The following is an 18,207-nucleotide window of genomic DNA, read 5'->3' on the forward strand; positions in this document are numbered from 1 at the left end:
TAGCTTTACACTAGAGAAAGCCAGTAGAAAGTAGATCTGTACACTTAACCCAGACAATCTCCGTTAGATTTGCTTATTGTAAGGAATGTCAATTCTTACACCACCCTGACACATGAAGTATTTTGGTTAAATGGTGCTTTTCTCAGTTGTGTACGGCAACCCCAAAGCCAGAGAGACAGCTGTTGGATGGCCTTGATGATGAGATGTGTACACACGTCTCCATGACAGACAGAAGTTCATTCCATTCTGTGCCACAGTCTTTGTGCTATGCCCTGCTACACTTGCTTGTATTTGTACTTGCTTTCTAATTCTATGATGCATTCCTGTTCATGTACTTTGCACCGCTTTTGCTTTGATAAAGCCAGTGCAGGTCAATTCAAGAGTTGAACTTTAACATTGCTTGATGATGAGATGCTTGAAGATGGTCATCTTAAGGATGAACAAACTGCTGTTTGTGCTTATTAATGTTTGAAAGAAGCTAAGGCTTTTGAATCTCTTCAATGTTAGCATGTCCATGATGGTTTGATTTTGGGTCATTTTGCGACTATGGAGAGAGCAAGATCTGTGTTACTTTAAGTCTCAATTTGTGCAACACAAGAGACAATTTCTGGCTCTGCATTTGCTGGTACAGTGACTGTGATGACCTTTGCTGGTACAGTGACTGTGATGACCTTTGCTGGTACAGTGACTGTGATGACCTTTGCTGGTACAGTGACTGTGATGACCTTTGATCGAGAAGAGTGCGCTTTGTGTATGCATGTATGTGTAAGACAGGCAGTTGGGGGGAGGGGGGGGGGGGGGGGGCTTTTCTTGAGCCAGGGGTGTTGAGTTGATGGCATTTATTTCCTCCGGATTGTATATATATTTTGTAATGCTGGCTGGTGTCTGTTTCCTTTAAAAGCCTTAATTTGCTGCCATTGTCTACCTTCACCAGAGTTTTACTTTATCCCGAGAACTACAGAAACTTGGTTGACTTGCAGAACTTTGAAAGGAGAAACGTAAACATGTTTGTGCAGTCACATTTTGTTCTGCTGTGTTGAATTTTATATACTAGACTCAGTAGTTGACTAGAAGTGGTGAATCTCAGTTTTTGCTGATTAATCTTAAGGCAGATATCAGCAGTGTTTTCCGAATATATATCACTATACATAAACTTTAGGTTGACTTTTCTGAATAGTTGTCTGGCAACTCCTACCCACAAACTTGTTCCATTAAGGGTTTTTGATTTTTCAGAGCAAATACTCACAAGTATTACACGATGTAAAACTAGTCGGTAAATAAAAGTATTCTTCCATCCATTCATTGCATCAGTCAATCAGACATTGAGTCACCAAAATCACTTTGTTAGCTTTCATGGTCATAAGGGATGTTCCCCCCGCGGGTTAGGGGGGAGAATTTACCCGATGCTTCCCAGCATGTCGTAAGAGGCGACTAACGGATTCTGTTTCTCCTTTTACCCTTGTTAAGTGTTTCTTGTATAGAATATAGTCAATTTTTGTACAGATTTTAGTCAAGCCGTATGTAAGAAATGTTAAGTCCTTTGTACTGGAAACTTGCATTCTTCCAGTAAGGTCATATATTGTACTACGTTGCAAGCCCCTGGAGCAATTTTTTGATTAGTGCTTTTGTGAACAAGAAACAATTAACAAGTGGCTCTATCCCATCTCCCCCCTTTCCCCTATCCCATCTCCCCCCTTTCCCCCGTCGCGATATAACCTTGAATGGTTGAAAACGACGTTAAACACCAAAAAAAGAAAGAAAGTTAGTTCAGTATTTTTTGTGCCAATGCAGAAACGGCCAAACTTTTGAATGTTTGCATTTAGAAATCATCATTTTGATGTTGGGAATGTTTACGCTGTAATTATCACCTTTGGAATGTACAGCTCTTTATGTAAGTGAGCTAGCATTGCACTTTTTTTCCTTAAATCATTTCTTTTGGAATGTGGAGCCATTTGTGTAATTAACCTTCCATTGTTTGAAAAAAGATGAATTTTGTCTATTGGTGCAAAGTTGTTTAAATGCTCTGCTTGTGCTTATTGCCTTGTATGTTGGCTTTGGTGTAAAGTGGTGGAACCTGTTCATTACCTGATTACTGTGTGATTGGTCTACATTGCTTGTTCCAGAAAGCTTGTAAGCCTGCAGAGGCAGGCAGTTGTCCAGACAACAATTGACCGTTTTATTCAGGGCATACCATTTATGGCACCGTGGAACTTTTTTGGATGATGCATTCCTTAGTCCCCATTCCAATGTATTCTCTTTTTCATCTTTTTTTATGTTGACTTTTCCGCACATATCAGTTGCATTTTCAGTGATTTAATCTGGTTTTTGTGATCTGAAAACATCAAGAAATCTCAGTGTAGAATACAGGCAATAAAGTGTGATATTTACTGTTAAGTTTTGCTTTCCAAATCATTTTTTATTTGTTTGATTGGCTGGATATTTCCAAACTTCAAAAATGGCAAAGTGTTTACCGTATTTTCCCTGTCATAAGGCGTGACTTTTTTCCTCGAGTTTGACCCCTGCGCCTTGTATAACGAAGCGCCTAATCCGTGTATGGAATACGAAAAAAATCAAAGAGACCGCCTGAGTACCAGTCAAACAACTTGTGATAATGCATGTTTCAGCTACTAGGTACTACCCTGACCAAGTTTCCTCTCAAGACATCAAAGAGACCGCCCCATTGGTTAAACTCGGTCACTGACCCCGGTGCAGGAAGTGTTTCCTCTTTCAGATATGACAGGGGAACCACTTCTCATAGCTAAAACTGGGTCATTGACCCCTGGGAAGAAGGTCAGTGTCTATAAACAAGGCAACCCAGCTATCACAATGGACCTGCCTTTGATCTCGCCGCACACACAGAGCACACACATTTCCACTCTGTATTCTTCCTTTGATGTGCGGCTTATTTTCATTCTTCGACCGTTTGTTACCGGTATACTTTTTCAATTTTGGTGCGCCCTATCGGCCCCCTGCTCCCAATGGGTGACTGGATTACAATTTTTGTTTAAAAGAAAGGGGTGCGCCTTATGCGCTGTAGCGCCTTGTAACCCGGAAAATACGGTATTTGAACTAACTGAAAAAGAAAGGGATTTTTGAAAATTCTTGAGAACTGTTATGTGACTTTACACAAACAAGATGAAGAGATACCAGGTAATGCTTATCATTGTTATGGTCAACTACAGGCAGTTGGAAGAAACATTGCTGAATATCAAGGCCTTTTTTGATGCTCACATATCAGCATCAGTGTTCTTCGTTCTAACATCGCACAGTTAAAAAATGTTCTTGAAAGGGTTGAAACAAACTGATGACTTTCTTTAATGTCAATTGCTTGTTTGAACCTGACATATCCACATGTTCTGTTTTAATCAGTTATCCACAGTAAAGGTTCAGTGCTTCTTGAAAAAAGCAGAATTTTTTGTTGACATCTAAGAAACAAGGGGGAGTAAGCTCTCTAAAGTAAAGAACAGTAAGTGAGAGTCATGCAAAACCTGTCCACTGGCATGTGAGAGAAAAAGAAGCTGTGAAACGAAAAAACGACGTTCATCCTCCAAAATTTTGATAATGATTCTCGGATATGTTTTAATCTTTTTCTTCTTCTTCGTTCATGGGCTTAGACTCCCACGTTCACTCGTGTTTTAAGCACAAGTGGAGTTGTACGTGTATGACCGTTTTTACCCCGCCTTTCAGGCAGCATACGCCGATTTCGGGGGAATATGTTTTAATTATTTGCAGCAACTGCTTTTGCGTGACGATTGTTTTGCATGTTGTAAATTAGCTTGTACATTCCTTGTCATTTTCATGACAAGCTTGGGAGACAAAACTGCAATATGCTGATGCTGCCAGGTGTATGTGATGAAATGTCTGTGATGCCATTGCTAAGAATTTCACAAAAACGTTTGCTCCACACAGATATGATATTCAACTGATTTTGCATGGTGTTTGTACATATCTGCCATGACTTTTGCAACTGGTTTTGCTTCCATATTTTGTTAATAAAAAGAAAATGATGTTACTTATTGTGTGTTTCTGCACCTTGCATGTTTCTCATTATGCATGTATGTATGTGTATACATGCGTATGTTCTTCACTGGTTCAGTATTTGACGTTAAAAAATGTCTGTCATCAGTCTGGATAGCATACAGCTTTATATCTTTTAATAGGAAATGTGCATGGTCTGATAAAATAAAGGCTTTTTATTCTTTTTTCGTTTTGCAAGAGAGAACTTCAGTTACATTTTACATATTCATGTGAATTATTGGAGGGCCCTGAGACTTCATGGTGATAATACTGTATCTATACTGGGCAAATAGTCATTTGTTTTTTACTGTAGTATTTTTCTTCTTCTTCTTCTGCGTTTGTGGGCTGAAACTCCCATGTACACTCGTGTTTTGCACGAGTGGAATTTTACGTGTATGACCGTTTTTACCCCGCCATTTAGGCAGCCATACGCCGCTTTCGGAGGAGGCATGCTGGGTATTTTCGTGTTTCTATAACCCACCGAACTCTGACATGGATTACAGGATCTTTTTCGTGCGCACTTGGTCTTGTGCTTGCGTGTACACACGGGGGTGTTCGGACACCGAGGAGAGTCTGCACACAAAGTTGACAGAAATAAATCTCTCGCCGAACGTGGGGACGAACTCACGCTGACAGCGGCCAACTGTATACAAATCCAGCGCGCTACCGACTGAGCTACATCCTCGCCCTGACTGAGCTACATCCCCGCCCTGACTGAGCTACATCCCCGCCCTGACTGAGCTACATCCCCGCCCTGACTGAGCTACATCCCCACCCTGACTGAGCTACATCCCCGCCCTGACTGAGCTACATCCCCGCCCTGACTGAGCTACATCCCCGCCCTGACTGAGCTACATCCCCGCCCTGACTGAGCTACATCCCCGCCCTGACTGAGCTACATCCCCGCCCTGACTGAGCTACATCCCCGCCCTGACTGAGCTACATCCCCGCCCTGACTGAGCTACATCCCCGCCCTGACTGAGCTACATCCCCGCCCTGACTGAGCTACATCCCCGCCCTGACTGAGCTACATCCCCGCCCTGACTGAGCTACATCCCCGCCCTGACTGAGCTACATCCCCGCCCTGACTGAGCTACATCCCCGCCCTGACTGAGCTACATCCCCGCCCTGACTGAGCTACATCCCCGCCCTGACTGAGCTACATCCCCGCCCTGACTGAGCTACATCCCCGCCCTGACTGAGCTACATCCCCGCCCTGACTGAGCTACATCCCTGCCCTGACTGAGCTACATCCCCGCCCTGACTGAGCTACATCCCCGCCCTGACTGAGCTACATCCCCGCCCTGACTGAGCTACATCCCCGCCTGACTGAGCTACATCCCCGCCTGACTGAGCTACATCCCCACCCTGACTGAGCTACATCCCCACCCTGACTGAGCTACATCCCCGACCTGACTGAGCTACATCCCCACCCTGACTGAGCTACATCCCCACCCTGACTGAGCTACATCCCCACCCTGACTGAGCTACATCCCCACCCTGACTGAGCTACATCCCCGCCCTGACTGAGCTACATCCCCGCCCTGACTGAGCTACATCCCCGCCCTGACTGAGCTACATCCCCGCCCTGACTGAGCTACATCCCCGCCCTGACTGAGCTACATCCCCGCCCTGACTGAGCTACATCCCCGCTCTGACTGAGCTACATCCCCGCCCTGACTGAGCTACATCCCCACCCTGACTGAGCTACATCCCCACCCTGACTGAGCTACATCCCCGCCCTGACTGAGCTACATCCCCACCCTGACTGAGCTACATCCCCACCCTGACTGAGCTACATCCCCGCCCTGACTGAGCTACATCCCCACCCTGACTGAGCTACATCCCCGCCCTGACTGAGCTACATCCCCGCCCTGACTGAGCTACATCCCCGCCCTGACTGAGCTACATCCCCGCCCACTGTAGTATTTGTGATGCAGCTCTTTACAGAACCCCATTTTCCTCCTTTTGTTGAACATTTTTATTGGTGTGTGCTAATTTTGGAAAGGGGTAATTGCTTTTAGTTTTCAAACTATGAATGTACTAGGGATCGCACCAACTGGTCGTGGGTTTGAATCCCGGCCGTGCCTGGTGGGTTAAGGTGGAGATTTTTCCGATCTCCCAGGTCAACGTATGTGCAGACCTGCTAGTGCCTTACCCCCCTTTGTGTGTACACGCAAGCAAAAGACCAAGTGCGCACGGAAAATATCATGTAATCCATGCCAGAGTTCGTTTGGTTATAAAAACACAAAAATACCCAGCATGCTTCCTCTGAAAGCAGCGTATGGCTGCCTAAACGGCGGGGTAAAAACGGATATACATGTAAAAATCCACTCATGCAAAAACAGGAGTGTACATGGGAGTATCGGCCCACAAACACCGAAGAAGAAGAAAAGAAGATGATGCAGTCACTGTGCTTCAGACTTGGTTTGCTTGGGTGTGGTAACAGAATGACTGGTTTCTGTGACAGCTAGGATTTGTTCTTGTAAAGAAAATCCCATTTTGATAATTACTGGGTCAATCGCTGATGTAGAGTAAAGGGCAAGGCGACAGAGTCATGAAAATGGTCAGTTGGTTAGCTTTATATATGATGTAGAGTAAAGGGCAAGGCGACAGAGTCATGAATATGGTCAGTTGGTTAGCTTTATATATGATGTTCAATTTGAATTGAGTGCAGAGTTATTGTAATCTTGCAGTGCAGCCAGTATTTAGCAGTATCTGGTTCTGCTGTTTAGCCTGAGGTACGTAACTGTGTAAAATGTTAGAAGCTTGGCAAGTAGTGTACTGTTGGCAATTCTTTTGAATGCAGTGACAATTTGTTTCGTTTCTTCCAGGTTTGATTTATTTTTTGTTTCATTCAGTGTCGTGAAGGATTATTCTGGGCTTATACGGTGTGGACCCCATTTTTCTCCGGATGTGTCTTTTTTTTGTCTATTTTGTTTTTGTTGGTTTATTGTTTTTGATGGAAACATTTAAGATTTTCTCCACTTTTATTCTAGTCCACAAAGCCTGAATGTTCCCGCCTGTCTATGGCTACATGCACATACACTGACCGACCCCTCATATATCTTCAGTGTGTACCAAAGATACACTGACCGACCCCTCATATATCTTCAGTGTGTACCAAACATACACTGACCGACCCCTCATATATCTTCAGTGTGTACAAAACATACACTGACCGACCCCTCATATATCTTCAGTGTGTACCAAAGATACACTGACCGACCCCTCATATATCATCAGTGTGTACCAAAGATACACTGACCGACCCCTCATATGTCTTCAGTGTGTACCAAAGATACACTGACCGACCCCTCATATCTTCAGTGTGTACCAAAGATACACTGACCGACCCCTCATATATCTTCAGTGTGTACCAAAGATGCACTGACCGACCCCTCATATATCTTCAGTGTGTACCAAAGATACACTGACCGACCCCTCATATATCTTCAGTGTGTACAAAACATACACTGACCGACCCCTCATATATCTTCAGTGTGTACCAAAGATGCACTGACCGACCCCTCATATATCTTCAGTGTGTACCAAAGATGCTTTAGCATATCATGAACATATTGACATTCCAGACTTTGTTGATACTCAGTTCAGGTCACTTTGCATTTTGTGTCTGTTTCGTTGGGTGTGTTTACATGCACTTCTTGGTTTGATTACTAAGTTTTGGGCTCACGTAAGTGTCGCCTATGCGATCGTAACTTTGTCTGTCTGTGCGTGTGTGTGCGTGTGTGCGTGTGTATGTCTGTGGTAGAAACTTTAACATTTCGTCATTTGAAGACGTCACATTATGACGCAAGAGGGTTAGACGTCACGCGAAGGAATTACTGAAAGTCTCGGTCATTGTTATTTTGAGCGGGCCGAGACTAGTTGGCAGTCGTGTCCCTGTAAGTAGGCTACATGCACACAGACAGATCTAGATCTAGTGTCTCGCTTTCTTGCACAGTGTCACCTATGCTTACTGTGTGTGTGTGTGTGTGACGGAGTGATTGAGTTTGTGTTACTGTTTGTCGATTTCTTACGTGAGCCTTGAAAGCTTCGCCTCTTGTTAAGACAGTCACTGCATTTTGCTGCTACGCACCGTTTTCATGTATTCTTTCAGCACGCACGCCCCCCCCCCCCCCCCCCACCATGTTTTTCTGTGATTGTATTTCTTTCCTGTACTGTATTATACTTAAGTTTAATTGTAGTTCCGTTGTGATAGTTAAAAGCCAATAGTTTGATCATGTTGATTGGGTCAGCAGATAATAGCATATTATTATATGCTATCATATTAGAGGTTTGATGATATTTTTTTGTTATATCCTTCGTACAGAGACAGAGAATGTTTCATGCAGTATTATATTTAAAAATGAAATTACTGGCTTTCATAACTTTTGTGTAATGTTTGCTGATAATATAGTAATGCAGAAGGCTTGACACAGAGGGGTTGTTTCTTCGCATGTTACAGAGCTAGCTAGAATTTCGAATTTTTGTATCTGGTAGCATGCAATTAGCTCAGGCGTAAGTCAGAATAGATTTTTGGAAAGTGAAGTAAGAGTAGTCAGGAACTAGAAAAGAATAGGTTTTTGAGGTGTATTAGTAGTTGTGGTCATTTCAAGGTATTGGATATAGTCTACATCTACTGGAATGGTTAAAAAGACTATTTGCTGTAGCATTATTTGTGTAGATCTATAGGCAACAGCAACAAGTGTGATTTGCAGGAGAGGAAATGGTAATATGGTTTTTCTATTCCGTTCTGTTGCATGTTTTCACCTGCTTTATATTTCTTTTTTGTTCTGTCTAATTTTTCTGAATCCTTTAAATAAATAAATAAAGTGTATTTATATTGCACCTATCCCTTACAAAAAACAAAAATATTTGGCTCTAACCGCATTACAACATGTGTAGGGACTTGGTACAATCAAGTCTGACAAATACAATAACACAATATACAGTCGGTCTCTTGGGTAAAAATGGGAAAAGCAGCTTCGACATTTAAACACTGCTACTAAAAAATCCTCTAACAATGCATACTGCTTTACAATATGCATTTATGTATAAATATAGTTAAAGAACATCGAGTTAATAGGAATTAAAAAAGGTTCTTATGATAAAACTATCCAGCGAACGACGAAGAAGAAGAAGAATAAAACTATCAATGTCAATGTATAACAAGTCATTCAACGTAAATGGCCAAAGAACAACAACAAAGCAATGATGATAAAACAGTTATACTCAATGGCTAATAACGAGGCAGAACTAAATAGTATCGACACAAGATTGAAACAAAACATTCCTGGAGACACATTTATACATGTATCAAATAATCAATATACACTTTCTCTGTTTGTCTTGAAGCCCTTTTTTCTCTGAACTTAAATGATTTTTGACTGCTGCACAAAATGTTTCCAACAGTTTTTTCATTCATGTATCATTTTCCTTGTAACTGCGAAAGTAAATGCAAAAATAAATTTTTCAGAAACAGTTTTAACTGCAGAACACATTTTGCTGCAGCACCTTTTTAGGTACATGTGCTACATTCCGCAAATTTATCCTCAGTTTCATAAGTTTTGCACTAGAAGGTTTCAAACATTCTTTATTATACACATAAAAGATATGTTTGTAATTGAAATTCTGTGAATATAAGTTCTTTAGTACCTGGTCCTGCCTTTTGTAAATAAGTATGTCTGCGCTGTTTATGCCTGCATTATTTGCATTGTCGAAAGGACTTGCTTGTGATGCCATTTTAACTTGTGTTGCCATTTTAACTTCTGTCTCATCTCATCTCATGATGCATGCTTATTATTTTATTTGATAATGAAGAACATTACAATGCTATCGGTGTTGCTTGTTTCCTTTTACTGTCTGAGTGAGTGCGAGTATGTATGAGACAGCAAAACTCCAAGAAACTTTGTTTTTCCACTGCTTATGCCAAAGTCACCGAGACAAACGTCATTATAGAAGAAAAAAATTGCGCTCGCTAATTACCCTCGAATTTTTAGAACTAACACGTCACGCCACACTTTCAGACTGACATTTCTTTACTTTGACGTAATAGATTGCATGAGGCTTTGGAAGAGGTCGAGGTTCCAAAACAAGCGTCTTAAATTTAGCTGCCTCGACTGCAGGACATTTTCAGTAAAATACTTGTAAGTACAGTATGTACGATAAACAGAATACTACATGGCTTGCTGTTTCGTACCAGATTTACACTCCTTGCTTTTTCAAATAGTGAACAACTCGTGTAAATCTGGTACGACACAGCAAGTCATGTAATATTCTCTATGTAGATGATATACCTGTGCAGCCATGCAACAAGCTAAGAGTAGAAGACTGTACTTCCCTTGAGCTTGCCATAAAATCCCAGGAAGAGTTGTTTCCCTTCTACTGGAGCTCCACTCTGACATGATCCACTTTTAGTGGTTCACAAATAGTGTGTGGTGTGTATGCATGCCTGTTTTCTTTTGTTTCTTTGCTTGCTATGTTGAGGATGCTGTTTTATACAAGCTTTCTCCGGACTCCATAATTTTATGCGTACTTATTGGAACTCTCCCCCTCTCTCTCTCTGTCTTTTTCTCACTCACACACAAACACTTGTATACATGAAAGGAAAACAATTCTGACTTAAAAAATTTAATGTTGAAATTTATACATCACATACGTACAAAGATGATGACAATGATTTTAAATTACATGTACTCAAAAACACATTTCAAATGCTTCCAGTTTCATTTGGGCTTGCCGAACACTCATTTACAAGAACAAGAAAAATTAAACAGTATTTTTTTTAAATGCGAAGGCAGTAAAACAGTGAAAACTTACACATGTGGTTTACAATGACAGGAAAGAATTTACACCAAACTTAAAATAACATGGGCAATAAATTTCAAGACAGTGTTTTGGCGACCTGTGTGAACTAGGCGATTCTCACGCAGTTACAGAATCCAAATTGGATTACCTACTAAAATTAAAATCAAACAGCCGTCACATTTTCATGGGACCAAGGAAGCCCTAACATTATACTTTTCAATTTGTTCGCTTGTAAGTGTAAATTGTAAGTCACACTCAAAAACAAAAACATACAAAAAATAAACAAAAAAATGTTAAAATAATCTGTATTGAACAGTGTTGCAGCACAAGCAGAATCTCAAGGAACTGCATCACTCATTCTTCATGTTATGTTTGCTGACACACTGCTCACACAAAAACCTCAATGGAATTAAATAAAGGAATTCTTCACACCAGCAGATTTTGTTTGCATAATTTCCATTGCATTATTACAATTCGCATGTAAAATCATAGAAAGATAAGATTGAATAAAATTAGCACCCATACATTCCGTCAACAACAAAAAAAGGTTTAAAAAAGCATGTTTTTTGTACTTAAAAAAGAATACATTGTATTTGCCTGAGAGTGGGCGACAGAGAGAGTAGTGGGGTGGAGGCAAGAAGCTGAAATGAACTTGAAATTTACAGAATACATGAGATGGGACAAGAAAGAGAAAACATTTCAATAATTGATATGATGAATTACATCAAAATAAAATAAATACAGAATTAAAATACAGAACAGCCAATGCAGTATCTACCATTCAAGAGATACCGATAATATCCAGAACGCAATCAACTTTCTTTCTTTATTTGGTGTTTAACGTCGTTTTCAACCGTTCAAGGTTATATCGCGACGGGGAAAGAGGGGGGATGGGATAGAGCCACTTGTTAATTGTTTCTTGTTCACAAAAGCACTAATCAAAAAATTGCTCCAGGGGCTTGCAACGTAGTACAATATATGACCTTACTGGGAGAATGCAAGTTTCCAGTACAAAGGACTTAACATTTCTTACATACTGCTTGACTAAAATCTTTACAAACATTGACTATATTCTATACAAGAAACACTTAACAAGAGTAAAAGGAGAAACAGAATCCGTTAGTCGCCTCTTACGACATGCTGGGGAGCATCGGGTAAATTCTTCCCCCTAACCCGCGGGGGGTACGCAATCAACCGAAAAGTGAATGAGAACACATGATTATGAATATGAGTCTTTATGACGAAAACCTTCCATCTTTCGAGCCAGAATGACAGACAGACAATCACACAGGGTGGAACAGAACCTCTAATCACCTATGTACACAATTCAGCTCACACATCAGAGTTTATACTTGCACATATTTACAAGTACTGCTCATGATATTCCACCAACATTATGCGCATGTTTTTTTTTTTTTTACAAATGGAGGCTTCACACAGAATCCAAGGACACAGACTGTACAGTTTCCACATGGTTCCATTCCTGACACATGTATTTCACATTCATTCCACTTTTACAGTACGCCAAGAGAAATTATACTGGAATCCATACTGCTGTTATTTTCATTGTTCCATGGACATATATGCCGCAAGAATTGACTTGAACAAAACAGACCTAATCCCTCTGTAAAGACAAACAACACAGTTGAACTCTTTTCTGGAGTTGTTGGTCGTTTTCTCTGGTCGTATCATTACTAAACCGTCCTTTTTTATAACCTAAAAGTGAATAAGGCAGGCAGGGTATCCTCACAACCAAACACTGAGCAAGAAGACTTATTCAGCCAAAAAATGCCACATGAGTTATTTAAGTTTTGAATTTGATGCCTTTCATTTATTTGGTACAAAAATATTACTTTTTTCAGGCTGACAGTTTGGTACAAAGGCGACTGACATCAATCAGCTCCAAAAGCTGTCAAAAAGTACTTTAATAATATTAATATATCAGTAAATAAATAACAGAACATAGTAGAAAGTAAGACAAATAAGAATAAGGTACGGCAGATTAAAAAATACACCTTTATTCGACTTTCCATTGATCAGAGAAATCAGATCTACACATTTAGTGATTTACTTCTCATCCTTCATGCTTTGTGTTTAATAATGTTTCACCTGCAGGGAGATTCAAAATGTTACGCTTGCCTACTTAAAGAGATTCTTTCTTTATTTGGTGTTTAACGTTGTTTTCAACCACGAAGGTTATATCGCGACGGGGAAAGGGGGGAGAGGGGATAGAGCCACTTGTTAATTGTTTCTTGTTCACAAAAACACTAATCAAAAATTTGCTCCAGGGGCTTGCAACGTAGTACACTATATTACCTTACTGGGAGAATGCAAGTTTCCAGTACAAAGGACTTAACATTTCTTACATACTGCTTGACTAAAATCTTTACAAACATCGACTATATTCTATACAAGAAACACTTAACAAGGGTAAAAGGAGAAACAGAATCCGTTAGTCGCCTCTTACGACATGCTGGGGAGCATCGGGTAAATTCTTCCCCCTAACCCGCGGGGGGACCAGGGAGGGGTAAATCCTTCCCCCTAACCCGCGGGGGGACCAGGGAGGGGTAAATCCTTCCCCCTAACCCGCGGGGGGCCTTAAGAGATGTAACTGTATCCTAAAACAATGACTGAACATGTTCAACATCAAAACAACTAAAAACGATCAGCCAGAGCCAGAAAAAATAGCACTCAATAGCAGGCAGATTCACACTTCCGTCTTACCAGCATAGGTAATGCATTAGACACACTCACTTGAGATTTCTCTTCATGTTCAGCAGGCAAGAAGCGAACAGTCAAGACATGCAAGACTAAACAGGAAAAGATAAAATCCAGTCTGAAAACTTTTGCACAACCTCTTTAGTTAAAGCCTGAGAGCTGTCGGTGTCACAATGTTGGTGATTTAAATGCAGTATCAAAACGTTCACAAAGTGTAGTCGGTGATTAAAAACAACCTAGAATGATTGTGTAAAATGTGTAATAAATTCATGACAAATGTGTGGTTTATTTTTCAAAGGCTCACCATAAAAGTGACATTGATAATACAACTTGATGCAGAATGTTATGAAATACCACTTACTTTCTTCTCTTTTAGGCATAGTTTCAGAATCTAAAAGTTCAAAATGTGTTAAAATTCACAGGAAAGTTTGAAAACTTGAACGTAAATGACACAGCATAGCAGTGCTTTGTCTACAAAATCATTAAAACAAATAAAAATAAAAAGGAGAAGAAAACCAGCTAATGCCTCACAGTTTGAAAAATTAAATGCATTTTGTTTTTCACTGATGTGCAGGTTTTTCTCTGAAGACAAGCTATGTATTGTTCTGACTTTGTTTTTGATTTTGTTTCAGAAGTCTGATTCCAGAGTAATCATAATGAATGGGCAAAACACAAATCACTAGCACACTATGCAAACACTTGAAGGAATCACTGAGGCAAAGTCCTTACATACATTCTCATTTGAAACTGGCCATCTCAAAATTCTTTCTTTCTTTTCTTTCTTTATTTGGTGTTTAACGTCGTTTTCAACCATTCAAGGTTATATCGCGACGGGGGAAGGGGGAGATGGGATAGAGCCACTTGTTAATTGTTCACAAAAGCACTAATCAAAAATTTGCTCCAGGGGCTTGCAACGTAGTACAATATATATGACCTTACTGGGAGAATGCAAGTTTCCAGTACAAAGGACTTAACATTTCTTACATACTGCTTGACTAAAATCTTTACAAAAATTGACTATATTCTATACAAGAAACACTTAACAAGGGTAAAAGGAGAAACAGAATCCGTTAGTCACCTCTTACGACATGCTGGGGAACATCGGGTAAATTCTTTTCCCTAACCCGTGGGGGGTGGCAAAACACAAATCACTAGCACACTATGCAAACACTTGAAGGAATCACTGAGGCAAAGTCCTTACATACATTCTCATTTGAAACTGGCCATCTTAAAATCAAAATCTATTTTCTTGATTATTTAATTATCATGTGTAACATGCATACTAATTCATACATGAGCAATTGTCTGAAGCAAAAACTATGAATACGGGAGTGGTTCACTGGATATGCGTAAAACCACTGTGAGTGTAACCTTTCAATACAACTTAAAGATCCTCTTCAGGGATGTTGCGAGGCATTTATTCTTTTTGGCAAATTAACTGAAAGGGTCAAAAAAGTTTCAGCAGTTTTCAGAAGTTTTTGGCAGTGGTGTAACCTTTCTCCCACTGTAAAAAAAAACCTGGCTATTATGCCAAAATTACAGTAACGCTTTGAACTAGATTAAATTTCAGTGTTTCACTTTCGCCAACTGGTGACACAGAACAACATCTCTCTTTCTCTGCCTTTCTTTCTTTCTTTATTTGGTGTTTAACGTCGTTTTCAACCACGAAGGTTCTTTCTCTGCCTGCTGCAGTAACTTGTAACCTGTTCTTTTCTTAAGCAGCAACAACACTGAAGATTTCACAGACATCGCTGCCCATAAATAATAAATATTCATATGTGTGAGGGCACACACATACAGTGATACACACTGAAACACACAGGAATCATCGTATAGCAACCCTGATTAAAAATCTCGTTCCGGATCATGGCAATGCAATGATTATGTCAGAACTTCCAGGCACACATCGCCTCCACTAGCTCCAGTGTGCCTTGTATTTGACTGGGAAACCACAGAACTTTGCCAACTGCAGGCCCAAGGTATTACCATCCACACCGTGATCATCTTCTAAGAATCATGCAGGGGAATTTTCTCTAAAACACATACTTGTACGAAAGCTGTAGCAGACTTCTAGTAGTACTAGTACTGTAGTAGCAGTCGTCTGCAAGTACAACCATTGTTTATTTTACTTTACACTTAACATTGCATGCCATAAATATACACTGGAAAATTAACATAATGATTAAAAAGATCTTTTAATTTGCATTTCCTGTTCTTCTCAAGTTTTGAAAGGTGTTAAAACAGACAACGGCTGAAAGACAGTCACCGTAGATCAGTGGATCTTAGGACAAGAGGAACATGGAGTCTGAGTCAGTCTGTCATGGGACACTGTTTACTCGAGAGCGAGACATTCATGCCAGCAGGTACAATACCAAACAGGTACATTTCCAGCTTAAGCTGAAATCTTCTACAGATGACATGATATTTTACACACAACCTTCGCTGAGAGTGAGAGTTCAGTCGAGAGGCAGCGACACAACACAGCAAAAACAACATAGCTGAGACATTTCTTACTTTCACAAGACTCGAAGACACGCCTCAAGTTCTTTTCATTAAAAGACACACACAGAAGGGATATTGTGAAATATGTAAAACATACGATGGTCACATGTCAGTAAAGGCAGTAAACACTAACAATGTGTGATTTATGATGCTCTCACTCACACCATGGTTGTGACTATAAATCAAATGCTCTCAAGCACTCCATTTTCCACTCAAACATCAGCACAAGCCAGAATTGGTCTCGAAGTTTCCCACAACACTCGCATCTTGTTTCACACAACACTCGCATCTTGTTTCCCACAACACTCGCATCTTGTTTCACACAAATTATGACAATGACAATCGCGCCGCCCCTCACGGCACCTTGCTTTGCACTGTTTCATAATTCAGACGCAAGACAAACTCATTCATCCTTGGAGTCCTTCACGTCTCACATTCACAACACAGAAACAGCCACAACAATGCTGCCTTCGCTGCTATACTGACGTTTCAGAGTTGAGACGCAACACAAACTTGTTGGTCTTGGGGTCTATCACCTCCTCAGTCAGGCTGAAATGCGGCAGTTTTCTGACGTAGCACATGAGCGACACATCGCCGTGACGCATCTGAAACTCCATGCCGTCCTCCAACTCGCGCACAACGTTCTGTTCGCACACCAGCACCCAGCGATCCACGGAGTTGTAATCTCGCTCGCTCATGATGACGGCCCCCTGGAACATGTATCGGGAGATGAAGGCACGGGGGGCGAGATCGTGCGAGATACAGACGGCCAGGTGAGAGAGGACGCTCTCCATGGTGTAGCGGGGCTGTTGACGCGTGATTCGCAGGTATTTCTGCAGGGCCCGGGCCATGGAGGGGAACACCGCCTGCGCTGCCTCTGTGGGATCCATAGGAATGGCTGGACCTGAAAAACACACAGGGAGCTGGTTAAATATCAAAACAAGTCGCGTAAGGCGAAAATACAACATTTAGTTAAGTAGCTGTCGAACTCACAGAATGAAACTGAACGCAATGCCATTTTTCAGCAAGACCGTATACTCGTAGCATCGTCAGTCCACCGCTCATGGCAAAGGCAGTGAAATTGACAAGAAGAGCGGGGTAGTAGTTGCGCTAAGAAGGATGGCACGCTTTTCTGTACCTCTCTTTGTTTTAACTTTCTGAGCGTGTTTTTAATCCAAACATATCATATCTATATGTTTTTGGAATCAGGAACCGACAAGGAATAAGATGAAAGTGTTTTTAAATTGATTTCGACAATTTAATTTTGATAATAATTTTTAATTTTCAGAGCTTGTTTTTAATCCAAATATAACATATTTATATGTTTTTGGAATCAGAAAATGATGGAGAATAAGATGAACGTAAATTTGGATCGTTTTATAAATTTTTTTTTATTTTTTTACAATTTTCAGATTTTTAATGACCAAAGTCATTAATTAATTTTTAAGCCACCAAGCTGAAATGCAATACCGAAGTCCGGGCTTCGTCGAAGATTACTTGACCAAAATTTCAACCAATTTGGTTGAAAAATGAGGGCGTGACAGTGCGGCCTCAACTTTCACGAAAAGCCGGATATGACGTCATCAAAGACATTTATCAAAAAAATGAAAAAAACGTTCGGGGATTTCATACCCAGGAACTCTCATGTCAAATTTCATAAAGATTGGTCCAGTAGTTTAGTCTGAATCGCTCTACACACACACACAGACACACACACACACACACGCACGCACATACACCACGACCCTCGTCTCGATTCCCCCCTCTACGTTAAAACATTTAGTCAAAACTTGACTAAATGTAACAAAAAGGAAACACAACAGCTACCAGTTTAAGAAATTCTGTATCAAATTTGTGTCCGAGAGTCGCTGACTTCATCAGGATGGTGTAAGGATAAGTTAAGGGAGTTGGTTATTCTGTTTTTCTACATAAAGACCGCACATAAAATTATTTTTATATCTCTCCAGAACTCTACAAGCATAACAACACACAAACACTAGCAACATTTCAATATCATCATGAGATGGCACATGAATACCTGGCACTGGAATAATCATGTCATATGATTATGAATATGATTATGAACCTAAAAACAATGTTTCCGCCATGCCTGTTGCATTGATAATTAACCAAGAGATGATGAGATTAAAGTGTTCCAAA

General features: G+C 40.6%; 1 protein-coding gene across 3 annotated transcripts in view; it reads right to left on the bottom strand.

Annotated features, from left to right (window-relative positions):
* Positions 1–11,643: 11,643 nt before the first annotated feature.
* Positions 11,644–18,207, bottom strand: part of LOC138972663 (vang-like protein 2) — a 44,459-nt gene continuing 37,895 nt past the window's right edge. For all 3 annotated transcript variants that reach the window (XM_070345315.1, XM_070345316.1, XM_070345317.1), the window contains one exon: positions 11,644–16,951. In XM_070345315.1, the coding sequence (XP_070201416.1) occupies positions 16,524–16,951 (428 nt within the window). In that variant the 3' untranslated portion in view covers positions 11,644–16,523. The remainder of the gene's footprint in view (positions 16,952–18,207) is intronic.

The sequence above is a fragment of the Littorina saxatilis genome, linkage group LG8 (assembly GCF_037325665.1).
Source record: "Littorina saxatilis isolate snail1 linkage group LG8, US_GU_Lsax_2.0, whole genome shotgun sequence".
In the NCBI taxonomy this organism is placed as follows: domain Eukaryota; kingdom Metazoa; phylum Mollusca; class Gastropoda; order Littorinimorpha; family Littorinidae; genus Littorina; species Littorina saxatilis.